The sequence below is a fragment of the Macadamia integrifolia genome, unplaced genomic scaffold (assembly GCF_013358625.1).
Source record: "Macadamia integrifolia cultivar HAES 741 unplaced genomic scaffold, SCU_Mint_v3 scaffold537, whole genome shotgun sequence".
Classification (NCBI taxonomy): domain Eukaryota; kingdom Viridiplantae; phylum Streptophyta; class Magnoliopsida; order Proteales; family Proteaceae; genus Macadamia; species Macadamia integrifolia.
Window position 1 is genome coordinate 59,053 of NW_024870478.1, and position 20,628 is coordinate 79,680.

Below are 20,628 nucleotides of genomic sequence, written 5' to 3' on the forward strand. Positions count from 1 at the left end.
ATATGTTACTTCATTTGGAACATAAATCAAAATTTATTCTATGCACAAAAACTAGATCTTTCAATCATTCTCAAACAAGTTGAGTATTGGATCTCAAATGGAATTTTCAACCAGAAAAAAAAAAAAGTGAAGCCCATGTTATATTTGATTTCTTGCAATACAACACTCCAACACCACCACCACATAGCACAAACACGCTCATTATAACAAGTGTCAAAGATACCACAAAAAATATATCTGCTTGGGAGATCTTCTTTGTTTTCCACAAAAAATGCATCTTATTTGAGGCAAATTATTTGTTGACAGGAAAAATTGGTGACACGGAGGCTCTAGGGCTGCTCAAAGGGATGTCAAAGGCAAGGACTTTGTCGTGGAAAGTGGACGTTGTATGTAGTGATGCTGAAGAAATTAGAATATTTTTTGAGAAGAAGTATGAACAATTGCTGACCGTATGGCCAAAGACTCTAATATTATTATTTTTAGAGATGGATAACCATCCCAACCACCCCAAATTTTGTATTAGAACTAACAATGGATATGTGGGGGAACTCAAATCTAGACCCAAGGAGGCTATAACAAAAAAGCGATCCATATAGAAGTCGGATATGATGTATTATTTACGTAATTTTGTTGAGTTTATTGTTTTCCTTTGGTTGAATAAAAAAAAAAAAAAAAATGAGATCGAGAGGAAGAGAAGAAGAAACACCATGGCTTAAATGCCAAGAGGATAAGGACGACTATTAGAATCAGCATAAGCAGATCTAGAATGCTCTCTAGCATTGGTATTTCCATTGTAGCTCGGAAAGGCAGAGGGGAAGAGGAGAAGAGCGAGAAGGGCGTTTTGAAATGGTTGCATATAAGACAGGTTGCATCATGGGTGCACCGAGGTGCAGGTCTGGGTGATGCGTCACTGACGATTGAGTTGCAGGTGTTGCAAAGTGGGCTAGAGAGGAACCATTAGGGAGGGGACAAGAAGCTGGCATCTTTGTCGTCGTTGCCTTGACCGGCACAGGTCTCTATACCATCTAGACTTTCATCGTCACCATCACCATCATTCTACAAGGAAGGGAGGTTACTCGTGCACGCATGAAGTTCAGGCCTAAGCTAGTGGCTGTAAGAGTTGAGGGTATCTGAAGTCGGTAGACACAGATGGGTATAGTGGGATTGCAGGTTTCACCAGAGAAGAAGAAATTGCTGGAGACTTGAAGAAGAAGAGGAGGAGGAGGAGGAGGAGGAGGAGGAGAGAGAGAGAGAGAGAGAGAGAGAGAGAGAGAGAGAGAGAGAGAGAGAGAGATGAACCGATTAACAGGTGAAAAAGAAAGGTAAGACTTAAGAGTTCAAATATTGGGGAATATCAGAAAAAAAAAATTAAATATAGAAATTTTTAGTAAATAAAGGTTAAATGTTGGGAAATGATAGTAAATTCATCGTTTTATAGTTACTTCTAATTAAAATAAAAGAACAAATACAAAATGAAAATTTTTCAAAAAAATTTTGGATGAAACATATCTTTTTCACCCTGACATCACCATCGTTGTTCTTAATTCTTTAACTTCAAAATAGTTTTCATTCGTCCACTTATTTGGATTACTTTATTCCCAAAAATCCAAAACGCGTTTTCTCTTACTCGTTTTCCATCGACTCCAGGCCCAGGGACGGTCCGGTGGTATTCTCCTTTTATGTTGAATTCTAATATTCCTCTTAATTTTCTTTCATGATTGATGCCCATGTTACTGACATCTCCTCTGTCTTTCCAGATTTCCATACGGCTGCAGGCTGCAGAGATGACTTACTTTGGAGGCTCTTCTTCCTCCTATTGGCCCTGGAAGTATGATGTGTTCTTGAGTTTTTGTGATCAGGACACTCGCACCAATTTCACCGATTTCCTTTTTAATTGGTTGGTTCAAGATGGGATTCACATCTTTAAAGATAATGAAGAGCTAAACAGAGGAGAGGATATTTCTTCAGAACTGATGGAAGCCATCGAAAGTTCTAGGATTGCCACTATTGTTTTCTCTAAGAATTATGCTTCTTCCACCTGGTGCCTTGATGAGCTAGTGAAGATCATCGATTGTAAAAGAAAAAACCAAATAGAAAAGGTTCTGCCAGTTTTCTACAAGGTGGATCCATCTGATGTCAGAAAACAGAGTAACGATAGTTATGCCAAGGCATTTACAACACACGAAAAGCGTTTCGAGAAGGAGATGGGGAAGGTGAAGACTTGGAGGACTGCTCTCACTGAAGCTGCCAATATATCAGGGTGGGATCAATTAAAAGTTGCAAATGGGTAAGTCTTGAATCAAATCCTTTTAGTAATTTATTTGACTTGAAACTAGAAAATCCTTTTTAGTGTTTTATTCTAGACGGTTCATTTGGACAAGTCTGCCTTATTGGAGGTGTGATGGAAGGAGTTTTGGATCTTGGCATAATGAACCCTACTTCCAAACAAGTTTTTGATAATTTCAAAATTGTTGCAGATGAGTGAACTCTTATAATTGTACTGTATAACAAATTGAAATGCACCCAAAAACAAAAACAAAAAAAAGTATATAAATTGAAATAATTGGAGTTTGCAGATTTGTGGCAATCAAATAATTGAGAAAAAGAACGCTATCTGGTCGTGTTTCCTATGCTCAGATACAGTCCTTTATGAAATGACTGTCCTGCCCTCTTACAAAATAAAATACCCTCTTTGTTGATGTCCCTATGCATTCTCTCATTGATCCTTGCATTGGTGTTGGAACCACATGACCAGATAGCATTCTCCTTCTTCAAATAAATTTGGAAAATATTAGATGATTATGAATCTAAAAAATTAGAACAAATATCAATGAAAATAGATTAGAAAAACCAATGAAGAGGAATGATCCATTAAGCTGAAATACACAATGAAGATACAACAGGAGAGGATTGGCACCAAAAATCATTTGGTATTTAAAAAAAAAAAATAATCTAAAAAAAAAAGTGGATGATCATTGGACAAGAAGCCTTGTGGCCACAATTTGGATCGCTTCGGATATACCAAATCAACCCTCCATGTAGATGAAAACTCCCATCTATTGTAAGTAGCATGGTCTATGTTAAACCAAAATCATTTTACCATTATTAGTAGTACCTTGACTAAGCATACTAATATTTAGTTCATGCTTCCTTAAAATTTCAGCCCTTAATGACTTAGCAGTAACTGAAGTTTTATTTTGTGTTTTTTATTTCTTTGTTTGTATCACAATGGTCAGCCATGAAGCGGAGCTTATAAAGAAAATTGTGGATGAAGTATTGAAAACAGTGAACCAGACATGCTTGCATGTTGCAGAACATCCAATTGGGTTGGATTCCCACATTGAGCGCATAAGTTGTTTACTAAATGGTGGAGGATTGGATGTTGTTCACACTATAGGGATATATGGGCCTGGTGGAATTGGTTAGACAACTATAGCAAAGGTTGTTTTTAACAACATATTTAGAAATTTTGAAGGTAGCAGCTTTCTTGCTAATGTTAGAGAGGTTTCAAGTCAACATAATGGTTTAGCTCTGTTGCAAAAACAGCTTCTTTCTGATGTCTTAAAGGGCAAAGACAGCCATATCCAATGAGGATCAAAGAATCATTATAATCAAAGAACGTCTACGCTATAAAAGAGTTCTTATTGTTCTTGATGATGTGGAGGAAATGGAACAGTTCTATAAATTGGTTGAGAGGCATGGTTGGTTTTGCTCAGGAAGTCGAATCATTCTGACAACTAGAGACAAACATTTGTTGAATAAGCAGGAGGTGGATGAAAAATATATGGTTAAGACAATGAATCAATATGAATCTCGTCAACTTTTCAGTCATCATGCCTTTCAACAAAATCATCCATTGGAAGGCTATGAGCAACTCTCAAAAGAAATAGTACATTATTCGGGGGGCTTCCATTAGCTCTTATGGTTTTGGGTTTCCATCTCTCCAAAAAGATTCAAGCTGAGTGGGAAAATGAATTGAAGAAATTAAGGAAGATACCCAATGATAAGATCTTAGAAAAACTTAAAATAAGTTATAATGCATTAGATGATTTAGACCAGACCATATTCCTTCATATATCATTCTTTTTCATTGGACATGTCAAAAATTTTGTAAATCCAATTCTAGATGCTTGTGGTGTGAGTGGAGAAGCTATAATTAAACTTCTCATAGAGAAATCTTTAGTAACAGTTGATGAATATAATAGGCTATGTATGCATGACCTGATTCGGGACATGGGAAGGGAAATTGTTCGTAAAGAGTCTCCTAGGAAACCTGGAGGACGCAGTAGATTGTGGAACAATGATGATGTCATTGATGTATTAGCAAAAATTACTGTAAGTATTAATAATACAAATTATGCTATTATGACAATTTATATATATATATATATATATATAAATAAGGGAAAATGAACATTACTTGGTTGTGTGGTTTCTATGCCAAGACACAGAACCCGTGAATTTAGTGCCTTGCCCCATGAAATCATGAATCCCATCCATGTTGGTGCTTTGGCATGCACACTCATTGGCCCCCATGTTGGTGCAAGGGCCACATGACCAGTTAGTGATTTCTTACCCTATACTACCTGGTCATGTGGCCCTTGCACCAACAAAGGGGCCAATCAGTGTGCATGCCAAAGCATCAACATGGATGATATGATTATTAGCAAATAGACATCTCTCACACACACACATACATTGTCCTTACTCTTAACATTATTTCTTCCTCTTATTGATTTATCAAGGGCTGATGCAGTTCAAGGCCTTCAAATAAAATTGCATAACCATATAGGGAAAGTCCGGTGGACCACTGTAGTATTTTCTAAAATGCCTAATCTAAGATTACTCGAAGTTGACTGTGAAGAGACCACCACCAGAATAGATCTGAAACCTTCTCATAAGAAGTGCTTCGAATACTTAGTTTGGGTTCATTGGAGAGAATTCCCTTTCAAATATATGCCTAATAATTTTGATATGAGGAACCTTGTTATTCTTTACATGCCATGCAGCAAACTCAAAGAAGTTTGGAAGGGAACTAAGGTACGTCACAATTTTGTTGAGTTTTCCTTCTTCTTCTTTCTTTCTTTCTTTCCTTTTTTCTTTTTCTTTTTTTTTTTTTTTTTTCTTTTTTTTTTTCATATGTAATTTGTGAAAATTAAGTTTTTTCTCCCTTTCCTCTAGTATCCCACAAAGTTGAAGGAACTCAATCTTAGTTATTCAGAGCACCTAACCTGTACGCCTGACTTCACAGGGCTCCTGAATCTTGAGAAACTGATTCTCATTGGTTGTAAAAGTTTGGTTGAAGTCCATGAAAATATTGATCGACTTAAGAAACTTGTGTGGTTGGATCTAAGTGGTTGCCACAGTCTCAAGAATCTTCCGAGCAGTTTAAGTAAATTGCCATCTCTTAAAATACTTGATATTTCTTACTGCCAAGAAATTGGAAAATTGCCGATGGGAATGAGGAAATTGATTTCTTCTAATGGTTTATGCTTCTTAAAGGAAGTGATTTTGAAAGGATGCAATCTAACAGATAATGATATACCTGATGAGTTTTGGTTGTTGTACTCTTTGAAATCACTGAATCTTGGGAAGAACTATTTTGAGAGCCTTCCATCTAGCATTGGCCAACTTTCACAACCTCAAAATTTGGATGTGAGGGATTGCAAGAGACTCAAATCGCTTCCAATGCTTCCATCAAGTTTGCATTCTCTTGATGCATCATTTTGCTTCAAGTTGGAAAGGTTACCAAATTTGTCAAAATTAAAGCAACTAACAATGCTACATCTTTCATGTTGTGAAAAGCTGACTGAAATTGAGGGCTTAGAGGGTTTGATATCTGCAGAAGGTATACAATTAGATAAATGCAACAATTTGAAAAGCTTTGTCGAGAAGAGAATCTTTCAAGTACTCTCCTCTCTCTCTCTCTTAGGTAGCGTTTGTTAACGTTTCTGTTCCAGAAACGACGTTTCGTTGTCAAAAATGGAAAGTTTAGTTTTTGTGTCAAGATGCCCCCCCTTTTTTTGGAAAGAAACTAGAACGTCCATCAATTCTTGTTTTTTCGTTTTTTTTCACTTAAAAAAAGAATACCATAAATGCACCAAACATTTTATTCCATTTTTTTGTTCCCATAGAATGCAAAACCTCTAGAAACGTTTTTTTAAAACGTTACCAAACGCAGCCTTAAAAATTGGAGCAAGACTCGGATTAGAACATTTTTTTTTTTTTTAATAGCTAACATCATTGATTGGCTCTATGGACAGGAGATATCTAAAGACATTGGCAGCAATCGTAACATTTGTGACATCTATTTTGATGGGAAAGAGATTCCAAAGTGGTTTGGGATACAAAGTGAATCCTCATATTCATTATTTTATCAGGTTTCTCAACTTCCAAACATGGAGATTCAAGGGTTGATTATATGCTTTATTTGTACGGTGCTTCCAAATCATTTCTACAACACTCATGACTCATCATGGTTCAAAAAGGTTGTAGTTCATAATAAATCAAAGAATTTCACATGGAGCCGCACCGTTAGTATTCCATTTTCCAACGAAAGGATTACTTGGGTGATCAAGATACCTAATTGTGTTGGATTTGATCTGAAAGCAATTGTTGAATATGGGGATACTATAGAAGTTTCTTTTATTCTTATGGATATCGACCCTTCGAAATCTCAGTTTGAGAAGAAAATTGGGGTACATTTCTTCTATGAATCATCGTCCTAGCATGAGAAGGTCCATTTCTTTGATGATGTGTTATCGACATCGACATCGTTACAGTATGAGAATGCCTCCACATCTTCCGCAGCCATCGCATTTGTGCATTGAGCATCAGGTGGTTGGGAACCCCTTGAGGTGTGCCCAAATGTTCCCAACCACCGAATGCTCATTGTCACAACATAAGAAGGTCCATTTCTTCAATGAAGCGTCATCGACACAGCATGAGAATAACTAGTGCATGCTCAATTTTCTTTTTTTTTTTTCTTTTGTTAATTTTTTTGAATCAAAATGATTAGTTATGAAGTGGAGCTTATAAAGAAAATTATTGATGGAGTGTAGAAATAATGAACCAGACATACTTGCATGTTGTAGAAAATTCAATTGGGTTGGATTCCCACATTGCGCGCGTAAGTTGTTTACTTAATGATGTGTATGTCATATGAGTTTGGGATGTTATACTATTTTGAGGCATTGTATATTGGTGAGAACTATTTTCAGAGCCTTCGATCTAGCATTGGTCAACTTTCAAAATTTTAAGCTCCATGTGTGAGAAGGTGAAAGACAATCAAATCGCTCGCAATGCTTCCATCAAGTCTACTTTTTCTTGATGCATCAAGTTGCGAGGAGTTGGAAAGATTACCAAATTTGTCAAACTTGAAGGACCCGAGGATGCTCCGTCTTTCATGTTGTGAAAAGCTGACTGAAATTGAGGGCTTAGAGGGTTTGACTTCTGCAGAAAGTATAAAATTATATGATTGCAGAAATATGAAAAGTATATTTCTGCAATGTTTTTGATTCCCCCCGTTCATATAGGAGATTTTTGCAATGTTTTGGATTCCTTCAATAGCTTCGGAGATATTTGCAAGATAGAACGAGATCCGGTGATGAACTGATGATGATCCACATGCATCTTAATTAAAACTCTCCAAACCCATGGATTTTTTTTGGAATTCCTTCCTAAATCGAGGGTTAGATTGAATTCTTCTGATTTTGACTGATTTAGCCTGAATCGGAATCAGCCGGGATGGATTTGAGTACTGATTCTGCTTTTATAAATCCTAATCATATACCCCCACCCTCCCTCTTTATTCCACCTCATGGGATGATGGGTTTGACCCGTGATATTATGTATTCCCTAGGTTTGTGTCCATCCTTCTCCCATTTATATTTTTTAAGAAAAATATATTTCATCATTTGTGACTTTTGGATTTCTATTTCCCGTTTTCCCTGGAACTGCTTCAACTTTCTTCCTCCACTAAAACCCCACCCCACCCCACCCCACCCCACCCCACCCCACACTAAAACTTGAAAATTCATATTAATGGACAAGTTGAGAATTTGATATCAAGTTGTTGACTGGTATGGAACAGAAGGTAGTATACAAAGGAAACAGAAGGAAGAGATATTGTAAGTGTAGAAGCAGCAAAACTTGGGTTGAAATCCTCTGTTGCACGACACGGCATGTAACGCAGATTCAAGGGTTGAGAGCATATTGGGATGCATGTCTAAGGGCTCCCAACCCTTGGATCTGCGCGACCCTATAATGCAAGCTACAGATGAGACTGATCCCAAAAGCTTTGGGTCTACATTAATTAATATATTTCAATCTGATTGCAAACATTGAATCCATCCGACTTCAACACATGGACCTATAGACGACGGCTTTCATTTTCTTAGCAAAGAATTTTTTTTTTTTTCTATGTGATTCTTCTTATTCGATTGTGCTTCTGGTAAACTTCCTTCTTTTTTCATCATTTTGTATTAAATCAGTTGAAGGCTTAGGAGGAAAAAAAAATTAAGTTGAAAATGAAAGGTAATCAAAATTTGATTTTTTTTTTTTTTTTCAAAACTCAAGAGCAATTTGAAGAACTAGGAAACCTTGGAAGCCAATTTTCACTCATACGCCTCTTTCATCCGGATTTTTTTTCCTTGTGGGTATCGTGGTTTTGTTTGACACACCATCATTTGTGTTTCTCAAATCACGAAATTGGTCCTCTTAACTAAACAGTACAGTTTGACGCGATCTCTCTCTCTCTCTCTCTCTCTCTCTCTCTCTCTCTCTCTCTCTCTATATATATATATATATATATATATATTCAATTATAAGAAATTAATTTCAATCACATAAAAATTAATACTTTTTTATAACTTAAAAAAAAACCTAATTCACATTATCTCGTTTTTGTTTTTTGTTTTTTGTTTTTTGTTTTTTTTTTTAATTCATTTAATAAGTAAGAACACCACTATCATAGTCATAAATTAGGAATATTTTATTTGAAAGTTAGGCATTACAATGTATTTCTTCAAATAGAAGCAGGAAACAATTAGACATGTTCAAAGATACATTACACACCACCCCAAAATAAATAGATTTTATTTAGAAACTAAGCAAAATACTTTAGCCTCACGTCCAAAGACTTACTTCTTTAAACCAAATAACAATTGGCGAGTGTTATCACATCTATTCCCCGTCGTCTGCTAAGCGTGATTGAAGCCCAAATTCAGGAAAATAAATAGTTAACAAAAGCCCACTTGAACACGTCGTCTAAGGTGCTCTCAAACCATTGATCTAAGCAATAGGCTGACACAGAATCTCCACGCCCCTACTTCCCACATGGGCAGATGAAATGACTTCATGCATTTTTTTTTTTTGGGGGGGGGGGGGGGGGGGGGGGGCGTAAACACCTCATACAGTCATGATCATGGTTATAAGTGTAGCTATTAGATCGCCGAATATGGATCTGGTTGATAAGTCTCTAATCTCAATACCTGATCATGTTGATTGAACTGTATAAATAAGATAAAATCAAAAAATCTATTTTTAAAGAGAAAACTGGAACATTTTTATCTTATTCGTGAGATTTGATATTTATCCATTATGATATCTTAGATCTTTTGAGATAAACGATATCTAATGGGGTAGCATAGTTGGTGAGCAACGAACTTAGTATAAATCGTAAATTCGGACTAACTAAGTTTGACTCCAATTAGACACACCTTGGGCCATTCACATGGGGTGTTTAGTGCTTTTTATTGTTTTCAGTGAACGTTGAATGGTTCTCATTCAACCCTGGTATGACCCAATTCATACAATTATGGGGTCAATATGACATGCGAAACTAATCAAGCCAAACGTCTGAATAGTCGTCGTTATCAAAAATAAAAAATAAATAAAATAAAACATAAATAAACAATACCCAATTCAATACTGTGCACTAAAATCATGATCATTATTATTTTTGTATCAAAGTTGTATCTGAGGAAGGTTACAACAAATCTGTCATGGATTTTTTCACTTTTCCAACCATCCACTCTGTCCAGTAGGGAATAAGGTAGTGATAGGCTGAATATTTTATCCAAAACTGGCTTTGATTTCTATTCTTGCTACAGAGAAAGGCCAAACGGTAGAGGTTACTAATAAATGAAACGTGGAAATGAAAGTTCTGGGTTTTCCCCCCTTTTTAATTTTCGTTTCCAACCTCTCTCTCTCTCTCTCTCGTTTACATCGAGTTCAATCTGATCTTGTTGTGCTTTGTCCATACGGCTGCCGAGATGAGCTATGGAGGAAACTCTTCTTCTTCCCGTCGCCCGTGGAAGTATGATGTCTTCTTGAGTTTTTGCGGTCAGGATGCTCTCACCAGTTTCATCGATTTCCTCTTTAATGAGTTGGTCCGTGATGGGATTCACACCTTTAGAGACAACGAAGAGCTAAACAAAGGAGAGGATATCTCTTCAGAACTGATGGAAGCCATTGAAGGTTCTAGGATTGCCATTATCGTCTTCTCTAAGAATTATGCTTCTTCCACTTGGTGCCTTGATGAGCTAGTGAAGATCCTCGATTGCAAAAGGAAAAACCAAACAGAAAAAGTTATGCCAGTTTTCTACAAGGTGGATCCATCAGATGTCAGGAAACAGAGTAACACTTATGCCAAGGCATTTAAGACACACGAAAAGCGTTTCAAGAAGAAGATGGGAAAGGTGAAGGCTTGGAGGGTTGCTCTCACAGAAGCAGCAAATTTGGCAGGCTGGGATCAAAGAAATGTCGCAGATGGGTAAGTCTTAATCAAATCGTTTCAGACTTCAATACCCTGTTTATTACTTTATTTATTGGAGGTGTGATGGAAAGTCTTTTGGATCTTGGCAAATATGAACCCTACTTTCAAAGAATCTCAAAAAATCATTTTTTGGTCAAACCAGTTGATCAGCCAATCCCACCTACAGAGCCTGTTTATTTTGATTGATTTGGATGCATCTCTTGAAAAGTTCATTAATGAAACCAAGAAAATATACATGCTTCATACTCTCTCCCCCCCTTTTTAGTTTCCTCTCTTTCTCTTGATGTAAATGGACATAATTTGGATTGTTTTGGATATGCGAAGTCAGTCTTCCATGTAGATGAAGACTCTCCTCTATTGTATGCAATATATGGTCTGTGTTAAACCAAAATCCTTTTACCAATATTAGTAATACCTTAACTAAGCATACTCACATTAGGTTCATGCTTCCTTATAGTTGCAGCCTTACTCATTTAGTACCTAAGTTTCATTGTATATTTTTTATTTCTTTCTTTGTATCAAAATGGTCAGGCATGAGGCGGAGCTTATGAAGAAAATTGTTGATGAAGTGTTGAAAATAGTGAACGAGACATGCTTGCATGTTGCGGAACATCCAATTGGGTTAGACTCCCACATTAAGCCCATAGGTCGTTTACTAAATGATGGCGGATTGGATGTTGTTCGCATCATAGGGATATATGGCCCAAGTGGAATAGGTAAGACAACTATAGCAAAAGCCTTTTTTAACGACATGTTTAGAAATTTTGAAGGTAGCAGCTTTCTTGCTAATGTTAGAGAGGTTTCAAGTCAGTGTAATGGAGTAGCTCTCTTACAAAAACAGCTTCTCTCTGATGTCTTCAAGAGAAAGGTCGAAGACATAAACAATGAGGACCAAGGAATCATTATTATCAAAGAGCGTTTGTATTGTAAAAGAGTTCTCATTATTCTTGATGATGTGGATAAAATGGAACAATTCTGTAAATTGGTTGGAAGGCATGGTTGGTTTTGTCCGGGAAGTCGAATCATCCTAACAACTAGAGACAAGCATTTGCTAGATAAGCTGGAGACAAATGAAAAATATTTGGTCGAGACAATGAATCAATACGAATCCCTTCAACTTTTCAGTCGCCATGCCTTTCAACAAAATCATCCATTAGAAGGCTATGAGCAGCTATCAAATGAAGTGATACATTATGCAGGGGGCCTTCCATTAGCTCTTGAGGTTTTGGGTTCTCATCTACGCAAAAAAATTCAAGTTGAGTGGGAAAATGAATTGAAGAAATTAAGAAAGATACCCAATGATCAGATTTTAGAAAAACTTGAAATAAGTTACAACGGGTTAGATGATTTTGACAAGACAATATTCCTTGATATATCATGCTTTTTCATTGGAAAGAACAAAAGTGTTGTCATTACAATTCTAGATGCTTGCGGTGCGGGCGGAGAAGCTGGAATTAAACTGCTCATAGAGAGGTCTTTGATAACAATTGATGAAGATAACTTGTTACATATGCATGATTTGATTCGAGATATGGGAAGGGAGATTGTTCGTGAACAATCTCCTAGGAAGCCTGGAGGTCGTAGTAGATTGTGGGACAACGATGATGTCATTGATGTATTAAAAAACCTCACTGTAAGTATTAGTAATACGAATTAAGCATATATATATTTGTGTGTGTGTGTGTGTGTGCGTGTGATTATTTGCAATAGATATAAAAATTGTCAATGTCTTCATTTAGGATGCACACTTGCTTGCACACACACACACACACACACACAAAGACACACATGTGCACGAACTCACACACATGCACATTGTCCTTTATAACATTTTTTTTTGATAAAATTTGATCGCATTTTCCTCTTCTTATGAATTACTTTTTTTTTTTTATTTTTTTATTAGGGAACAGATGCAGTTGAAGGCATTCAATTAAACTTGTTTAATCTTAAGAAAGACCGGTTGACCATTGTAGGATTTTCTAAATGCCTAATCTAAGATTACTCGAAGTTGATGGCGTATGGGTCGACCCCAAAATAGATCTGGAACGTTCTCATCAGAAGTGCTTCAAAAACTTAGCTTGGGTTAGTTGGTATGGATTCCCTTACAAATATATACCAAATAATTTTGATCTAAGGAACCTTGTTATTCTTGACATGCCATGGAGCAAACTTAAACAAGTTTGGAAGGGAACCAAGGTACGTATGTCACAATTTTTTTGAGTTCTCCTATATTTGTTTTTTAAATCATATGTTATTCATGGAAACTAATTTTCCCCCTTTTTTCTAGTATCTCACAAAGCTGAAGGAACTCAATCTTAGTGTTTCCAACTATCTAATCCGTACGCCGGACTTCTCAGGGCTCCTAAATCTTGAGAAACTGATTCTCAGTGGTTGTAGCAGTTTGGTTGAAGTCGATGAGAGTATTGACCAACTTAAGAAACTTGTAAGGTTGGATCTAAGTTATTGTGTGGGTCTCAAGAATCTTCCTATCAGTGGTATGAGTGAATTGGCATCGTTGGAAACACTTAGGGCCCGTTTGATAACGTTTCAAGAAACGCGTTTCTGCCGTTTATGTTTCCAGAAACAGCAGAAACAGAGCAAAAAACGTTTGATAAAACTGTTTCGTTTCACTTATTTTCAGAAAAAGAAATAGAAATTTATACTTATTTATGGTTCAAGAAACGACCCAGGCGAAACAAGTTAAACTTGTTTCGCCGTTTCTGGAAACGACTTGTAGCCATTTTTCCACTGGTTATTATCAACTTCTAAAAACATGACTTATCAAATACCTTCAATTCCGTTTCTGTTTCTAGAAACGAAAATTTATGTTTCTGTCGTTTCTTGAAACAGAAACGGTAGAAACGTTATCAAACGGGCCCTTAGTATTGCTCATTGCCAAGAACTTGAAAATTTGGGAACTTGATTTCTTCTAACGGTTTATGCTCCTTAAAGGAAGTAAGCCTGGAATATTGCAATCTGACAGATGATGATATACCTGATGAGTTTTGGATGTTGTACTCGTTAGAGTCATTGAATCTAAAGGGGAACTATTTTGAGAGCCTTCCCTCTAGTGTTGGCCAGCTTTCAAAACTTGAAATTCTAGATGTTACACATTGTCTGGGACTCAAATCACTCCCAATGCTTCCATCAAGTTTGCATTCCCTTGAAGCATCATATTGCTACGAGTTGGAAAGGTTACCAAATCTGTCAAATTTGAAGCACCTAACGATGCTCCATCTTTCATGGTGTGAAAAGCTGATTGAATTTGAAGGCTTAGAGGTTTTGATATCTGCAGAAAGTATAAAATTAGATAACTGTGTCAAATTGGAAAGTTTTGTCGAGAACAAAATTTTTCAGGTCCTCTCTCTCTCTCTCTCTCTCTCTCTCTCTCTCTCTCTCTCTCTCTCTCTCTCTCTCTTTAAAAGTTATTTTTATAAATAACATATGATTTGATTGGTTCCATGGACAGGACATATCTAAAGACATTGGCAATTGTAATGTCTGTGACATAATTTTTGATGGGTATGAGGTTCCGAACTGGTTTGTGTTTCAAAGAGAGTTGTGGTCAGATTCACTATCTTGGCAGGTTCCTCATCAACTTCCTAACATGGAGATTCAAGGTTTGATTATATGCTTTGCTTGTAAGGAGCTTGCAGATCACTGTGTTGACACTGGTGACTCATCATGGTATATATCAGCTGGAAAGGTTGTAGTTGATAATAAATCAAAGAACTTTACATGGAGCAGGACCCTTGATATTCCGCTTACCGTGAACAAAACGACCACTTGGGTAATCAAGATACCAAATTGTGTACCACCCTTTACCCAACCCTCTCTGTTTAAACACCTAACAAAGGAGAAGCAGGCATTAGTGGAATTTTCTTCAACCGGAAAAATTTTCCCAAATTCATTTGTTGAATATGACGATACCATACAAGTTTCTTTTTCATTTTTGGATACTGACCGTTGTAGATATCCATCTGTGAAGAAAATTGGGGTCCATTTCTTCTATGCATCATCTTCACAGCATGAGAATGTATCCCAGGAAAATTTCCAAGCATCCCCAGAAAATTCCCAAGCATCCCAAAGCATTAAATGTTGTGGATTCTTTCAATAGCTTGGGAGATATTTGCAAGATCGATCAGGTGAGCCACATACATCTTAAAACTCTCCCAATCAATGTATTTAAAAATTTGGATTGGATCCCTTTCCAATCCAGAGGAAGGATGGTAACATACCAGAGGAAGCAGAAGCAGAAGGTATTGTATAAGGTGTAGAAGTGGCAGCAAAAGTTTTGGGTCTACATTGAGGAATATATTTCTATCTGATTGCAAAGGTTTTGATACATCAATTTTCATTTTCTTTGGCAAGATAAACCTTTTCTATGTGATTTCTTCTTATTTCGGTGGTGGTTTTGGTAATCTTCTTTCTTTCTTTCGTTTTGTTAATTTGCAAGGAAACATGTTGCAATTATTATTTGGTGTTTTCTTCACCATTGCCTAATACACATGATAGAATAATTGCTTCCTATGAGGAAGAACTTGGATGTACTCCTGTCGGCAAAACCTCATTAGATTTTTTGATATTGGCAATGCCAAGGATTAAAGTATCGGTATCGATCGGCCAAAATTAAGATACGTATCGGAGGGTATCGTATCGTATAGGAGATACACTAAGATACGCTAAAGATACACACATAAATGGATAGGAAACATTTTTTTAAACACTTTTGCATAAAGAATTTGTTAGAAAAAGCTATTGATAACATGTATTATGCATAAACACTAAATTGAGGGTATCGTACTAAGAATTCAAGGTCTGTAGTTGTCCCATAAATGTAAAATCCTTGTTCTCAACCTTGATTTCCACTTTAGTTAGAGAGAAATATGGCTGACAGCAACTTTGGAACAAAAACCCTTCAAAAAATCGTTTTTTTTTCTGAAAAATTATCCATATTGGCCATTATATGACCGTAACGCCGATACGTATCGATGAGTATCGATATGTATCGATATATATATATATATCGATACTCACCGATACGTACTGATATATACCGATACGTACCGATCGATACATGGGGGGTCAAGGAGAGTGACATATAGCATGATTCAGCCTCACAATTTTTTCTTATGATTTCAAAATATGGGGTTGCAATGGGTGTGTGTTCAAAATTTTCCTGTGTAGCAGGGGTTGCAGCTAGGGGTAGCAGCTAAATTTTTTTTCCAAATCAACCGCCCATCTTTCAGTATACCACTTCCTGTAGTTGATTCAGATCCTCTGAGGCCAATCTGGGGTTCGCAGTACACATTTGACAATATATGTGATATTGTCACCCTCTCTCCCGCCACCTGCCCCATGTCGCCCTTCCCTTTTCAGCCTCATCCCCCGCACTTGGGAACTACCCATCTAAACAATATATGTGATATTACATATATACCCATATTCTTATCTATAGTCCAAACTCCAAAGTAAAATAGATTGTTTTTTTATGGCGGGTTATAAAGCCATCTTTCCTCTATATCTGAGTTGGGTTTTGGTTTTATTTTTTTTATTCCTAATTTTTTTTAATAAAGTCTTAGGATGTTGGGTTCGGGATAAGGTGGGTTATGTCCCCCCTAATTGTATTTCTTCATTTATTTTCTAATAATAAAAAATTTGGGTCCAACCAGGGGAAAGATAAGTTCCTCGTAAAAAAAAAAAAAAAAGAACGAAAGAAAGGAAAGAGTGAAAAATAGTGATGGTTTCACTTCACTCTTCATAGTGATGCATATATACAATATGGGAAAAGGTTGAGTATGCTAACAGGTTATCTAGGAATAAAGTATGATGGTGTTTATTAACCATTGGATTAGATAGTTTACATCTAAACCATTTGTAGTTGTTGTCTTGCATTGCCTACCCACCACCGGCACTCTACAGTGTCTCTTCTCCCTCTCCTCTCCCTCTCCATCTCTGGCTACACGATCTCAACTTTTTGTCGATCCTCCGCTACCCCTCTCCCTTGCACTCTCTTTCCCGCCTCACCTCTACAGACCCCTGCCTACTGTCTCTGCCTTTTCCCATCTTGGATTCAAACACAACAAACTCTTAACATTGCCATATCTCGTCTCTAACTGTCGCCTCTGGCCCCATTACTGCTGGTCGGAATGACTCCATCTATCTCTCTCAACTGTCCATTGCATCCTCTATCTCTCCCTCTCTAACCGCTGCAACCCGATATCCTTCCTAATCCATCTATGCTTCATTGTACAATCTCTGTTTAGGCATTATTTGAATTTATTGTAACAATTTTCCTAATTATTGGAAAAGATTGATTGATTATTGCAGTCTTGGAATTTGTTCTTAACTTTTATAAATTTGAGTTATTTTCTGCAGCTTATTTACTTTCAATGAGAGCATCCATTGATCTGCAGTTAAAATGTATGTCTTAATGGAGAGGGGGTGGTGACTAAACCAAATGGCAACTCCTCACCTTTGAAGAACCATACACAGTATAAATCAGAAAATCTAATAGGAGAAAACTAAAACGAGAAATTAAAGAATCGAAGGAAGGCCTTTGGAGCTAAAAGCAAATCCAAGTAGGAATAAGGAGGAGCCGAGAGAGAGAGGGGGAGGCCTCGTTTCGAAAGGGAGAGGGCAGCAACAACAGTAAGGGACAATTGCAGGGGCAGGGAGAGAGAAAAGATGTAGCAGTTGTAGAGTGAAAGTTTAGGTTTTTTCCCTTCATCTAATGGTTATATTTAAGATGATCAAATCCTATGGTCAAAATTATGCTAGCACCTAAGATTCCAAGGTGACTTGCTAGCATACCTATCCCTCTCCCATACAATATAAAGTTTTTTTTTTTTTTTTCCCATGAATATATCATGTATCCCTTGTTTGGAATAATATGATATCGTTGGAGGACCGGGATTTTCTATCGCACGACATGGCATGTAGCACAGATCCAAGGGTTGGGAGTACCTTAGGCCATGTGTTCATGCCTTGTGCTTTGTGTCTAAGGGCTCCCAGCCCTTGGATCTGTGCTACATTGTAGTGCGCTACAAAGGAGCCAATGCATTATTGTAAGTGTAAATGAAGGCTCTGTTATTTCTAAATTAAAATGGCATGGTTTTTATATGTTGCAAGACAAACTCAAACCATTAAGTGATAGACTTATCAATTATGGCTCAATAATCAAACCATAGCATCACAATAGTATATGAAAGCTTTGTAATCGATCACAAACTTCAAAACACGGAAAAATTTGATTGCTACTCAAGTTGCAGCAACCCCCTGCTGGCAGCCAAAGAAATGGAATGATTCACTTCCCCCTCGGTTCACAAATACCCTCTTAATTTATAGTATTTTTTAAAATACCCTTTTAAATTTTATTTCTTTAACTGCGGGGTTGTAGCTACCTTTTTTTATTTTTTGATAAAAGAGGTTATAGCTACTTGAATGCAACCCGAGCAACAGTTAAATTTCATTCATTAATTCATAGGGTACAGAGATGGGAGATGGGGCTTACTGCTGGGGTGGTGCTAGGTACCTCCTCATGTGGAGGGGGGACCCACACATATTTTCTTAGCTTTGTGGTAAAGTTCAAAACAACCTTCGGGAAGGATGGTGTTATGGTTCAAGGTGATAGGATATGTGATGACAGCAGGGGCAACTGATGTGGCTGCTGATATGGCAGGCATCAAACCAGCTGGGATTCCATTACCGAGGAGTAATAGACAGAGCACGAAACCGGTGACCCTAAGGGATTACATATGAGACAAGTAGGAGGTTGGGATAAGATCCGATTGTATCAGAGTTTGTTATACCAGATTGTAAACAGGATCTATATAAGGATAGAAGGAAATGAATGAAAGGAAGGCAGAAAATTATTCCCCTCTCTATTCTTCTAGGAGGTCACTACCCTCTAAGTAGTGTAGTGTTAACAGAATCGTATCATTTGGTGCTTTCATTGAGTTACTGCTCTATTCCTGCAACCGCCATGGCCGACGGTACTCGCTTCCGTCAAATCGACGACGCCATTAAAACCCTTCGTGAAAACTTCGAGGGTCAAGGCGATCGCCTAGACTCCTTTCAATCCACGCTAGCTTCCCAACAACAAGCCATCTCTAAATTGGTTTTACGCCTTACTTCCATGGATGGTCGCCTCGAGCAAGCATTGCGTCTCACTTCACCTTCCTCCCCTGAAACATTCCTTGGCCAGACTTCTACTCCTATGGTACCATCTCTACCACCCTCCCCACCGCCAATCCATCCACGCACCATTCGTCTTGATTTCCCTTGATTCGTCTTGATTTCCCTTGATTTGAAGGTGCCGACCCCATCGGTTGGATCTTCAAAGCTGAACGATTCTTTGATTACCATGGTACCACTGACGATCAGCGGCTGTTAATCTCATCCTTCCACATGGATGGCCCTGCCCTTCAGTGGTTTCATTGGATGTTCCGCACTAATCAGTTCATTACATGGTCGGCCTTCACTCGGTTCTTGGAGATACGATTTTGACCATCGGAGTTCAAAGATCCTCAGGGTACCTTGGCCAAACTTATGCAGACAGCTTCAGTTGCAGATTATCAGACCCGTTTTGAAGCTCTAGCTAACCGCACTACCAACATTTCTCAATCCTTTTTACTCAGTTGTTTCGTCTCTGGTTTGCGCCCTGAGATCTGTAACGAAGTCATGGCTTTCTGACCCTGTTCTATGTCTCAGGCAGTGGGTTTCGCAAAACTATATGAGTCTAAACTCAATGAAGCACTCCGACTCCAGTGTCGTCCTACGGTCCCATGTGGGCCCCTCCTTCCTGCACCACCACCTATTCCCACCGTGGTGAGTCCACCCATCCCACCACGTATCCCTATTAAGCGTCTTTCCCCTTTTGAAATGCAACAGAGGCGAGAGAAGGGCCTCTGTTATAATTACGAGGAGCGTTTCTCACCGAGGCACCGTTGCAAGATGCGACAATTGTTCCTCTTGGAATACGATGATGAGATGGAACCGGAGGTTGCAGCAACTGAGGACTCTATGGTAGAACCACAGGAACAGCCATCGACCGACCTTTTATTAGAATCGGGACTCTCCTACCATGCGATGGACGGTCAATCGTCACCAACGACCCTGAGTTTTACAGGGTATGTTGCAGGTACCCCCATTCAGGTACTCGTTGATGGTGGGAATACCCATAATTTTGTGCAAACTTGTGTCGCACATCATTTGGGACTCCCAATTGAGGCCACCACCCCCATCCACATGATGGTTGGCAATGGAGCTCGACTCTCAACCGATGGCATCGTTCGATAGCTGCAAGTTAAATTTCTTACTCATTCCATTTTAATTGACGCTTTCAGTTTACCATTATCCGGTGCTGATTTAATTCTTGGAGTCCAATGGCTATCACAACTAGGACCTGTGTTGTTTGACTATAGCAAACTCACTCTAGAGTTCAACTCCGGGGATCAATGAGTCACTCTCCAAGGAGACCCAGCTCCTTCGCCATCACAATTGTAGTATCATCACCTCCGGCACCTCTTTGATACAAATGCTTTGGCAGCTCTATTTCACTTGGAATTTCTACCACCTATAGGCCCAACTTATGTTTGTGAAAATATCGAGCTCGAAGCTCTTCTTAATAACTATGCTACTGCGTTTGACGTTCCTAATGAGCTTCCTCCACCTCGACCACAGGATCATGCAATACACCTTCAGCCAGGCACACAACCTATTAATGTGCGACCATATCGCTATCCTCATTTTCAGAAGTCTAAAATCGAGCGCTTGGTGGGTGAAATGTTACAGACCAGCATCATCCGCCCCAGTATAAGTCCTTTCTCATCACCAGTGCTTTTGGTCAA

The 20,628-nt window shown here is 38.0% G+C and overlaps 4 protein-coding genes across 4 annotated transcripts; all 4 read left to right on the plus strand.

Annotated features, from left to right (window-relative positions):
- Positions 1 to 1,601: 1,601 nt before the first annotated feature.
- LOC122069127 (toll/interleukin-1 receptor-like protein) lies at positions 1,602 to 4,058 on the plus strand. The gene is made up of 2 exons (XM_042633057.1): positions 1,602 to 2,287; positions 3,237 to 4,058. Exons 1-2 carry the CDS (start codon positions 1,722 to 1,724, stop codon positions 3,424 to 3,426), a joined length of 756 nt encoding a protein of 251 aa, XP_042488991.1. The 5' UTR covers positions 1,602 to 1,721; the 3' UTR covers positions 3,427 to 4,058.
- A 175-nt stretch (positions 4,059 to 4,233) lies between these two features.
- LOC122069133 (disease resistance protein RUN1-like) lies at positions 4,234 to 6,009 on the plus strand. Its single transcript, XM_042633065.1, has 2 exons — positions 4,234 to 4,335; positions 5,182 to 6,009. The coding sequence occupies exons 1-2, from the start codon at positions 4,234 to 4,236 to the stop codon at positions 5,944 to 5,946; spliced, it is 867 nt and encodes a 288-aa protein (XP_042488999.1). The 3' UTR covers positions 5,947 to 6,009.
- A 4,037-nt stretch (positions 6,010 to 10,046) lies between these two features.
- LOC122069125 (disease resistance protein RUN1-like) lies at positions 10,047 to 13,205 on the plus strand. Its single transcript, XM_042633055.1, has 3 exons — positions 10,047 to 10,774; positions 11,309 to 12,410; positions 12,681 to 13,205. The coding sequence occupies exons 1-3, from the start codon at positions 10,275 to 10,277 to the stop codon at positions 12,771 to 12,773; spliced, it is 1,695 nt and encodes a 564-aa protein (XP_042488989.1). The 5' UTR covers positions 10,047 to 10,274; the 3' UTR covers positions 12,774 to 13,205.
- Positions 13,206 to 13,687: 482 nt separating this feature from the next.
- LOC122069126 (disease resistance protein Roq1-like) lies at positions 13,688 to 15,198 on the plus strand. The gene is made up of 2 exons (XM_042633056.1): positions 13,688 to 14,134; positions 14,247 to 15,198. The coding sequence occupies exons 1-2, from the start codon at positions 13,787 to 13,789 to the stop codon at positions 14,892 to 14,894; spliced, it is 996 nt and encodes a 331-aa protein (XP_042488990.1). The 5' UTR covers positions 13,688 to 13,786; the 3' UTR covers positions 14,895 to 15,198.
- Positions 15,199 to 20,628: the final 5,430 nt, after the last annotated feature.

Bases quoted from the DNA above. Each gene is read 5' to 3' on its own strand.
- LOC122069127 (XM_042633057.1), top strand. From the start codon at position 1,722: ATGCCCATGTTACTGACATCTCCTCTGTCTTTCCAGATTTCCATACGG. The intron at 2,288-3,236 runs GTAAGTCTTGAA...CACAATGGTCAG, and splicing joins CAATTAAAAGTTGCAAATGG to CCATGAAGCGGAGCTTATAA.
- LOC122069133 (XM_042633065.1), top strand. From the start codon at position 4,234: ATGGGAAGGGAAATTGTTCGTAAAGAGTCTCCTAGGAAACCTGGAGGA. The intron at 4,336-5,181 runs GTAAGTATTAAT...CCTTTCCTCTAG, and splicing joins ATGTATTAGCAAAAATTACT to TATCCCACAAAGTTGAAGGA.
- LOC122069125 (XM_042633055.1), top strand. From the start codon at position 10,275: ATGAGCTATGGAGGAAACTCTTCTTCTTCCCGTCGCCCGTGGAAGTAT. The intron at 10,775-11,308 runs GTAAGTCTTAAT...CAAAATGGTCAG, and splicing joins CAAAGAAATGTCGCAGATGG to GCATGAGGCGGAGCTTATGA. The intron at 12,411-12,680 runs GTAAGTATTAGT...TTTTTTTATTAG, and splicing joins ATGTATTAAAAAACCTCACT to GGAACAGATGCAGTTGAAGG.
- LOC122069126 (XM_042633056.1), top strand. From the start codon at position 13,787: ATGTTGTACTCGTTAGAGTCATTGAATCTAAAGGGGAACTATTTTGAG. The intron at 14,135-14,246 runs GTCCTCTCTCTC...TTCCATGGACAG, and splicing joins TCGAGAACAAAATTTTTCAG to GACATATCTAAAGACATTGG.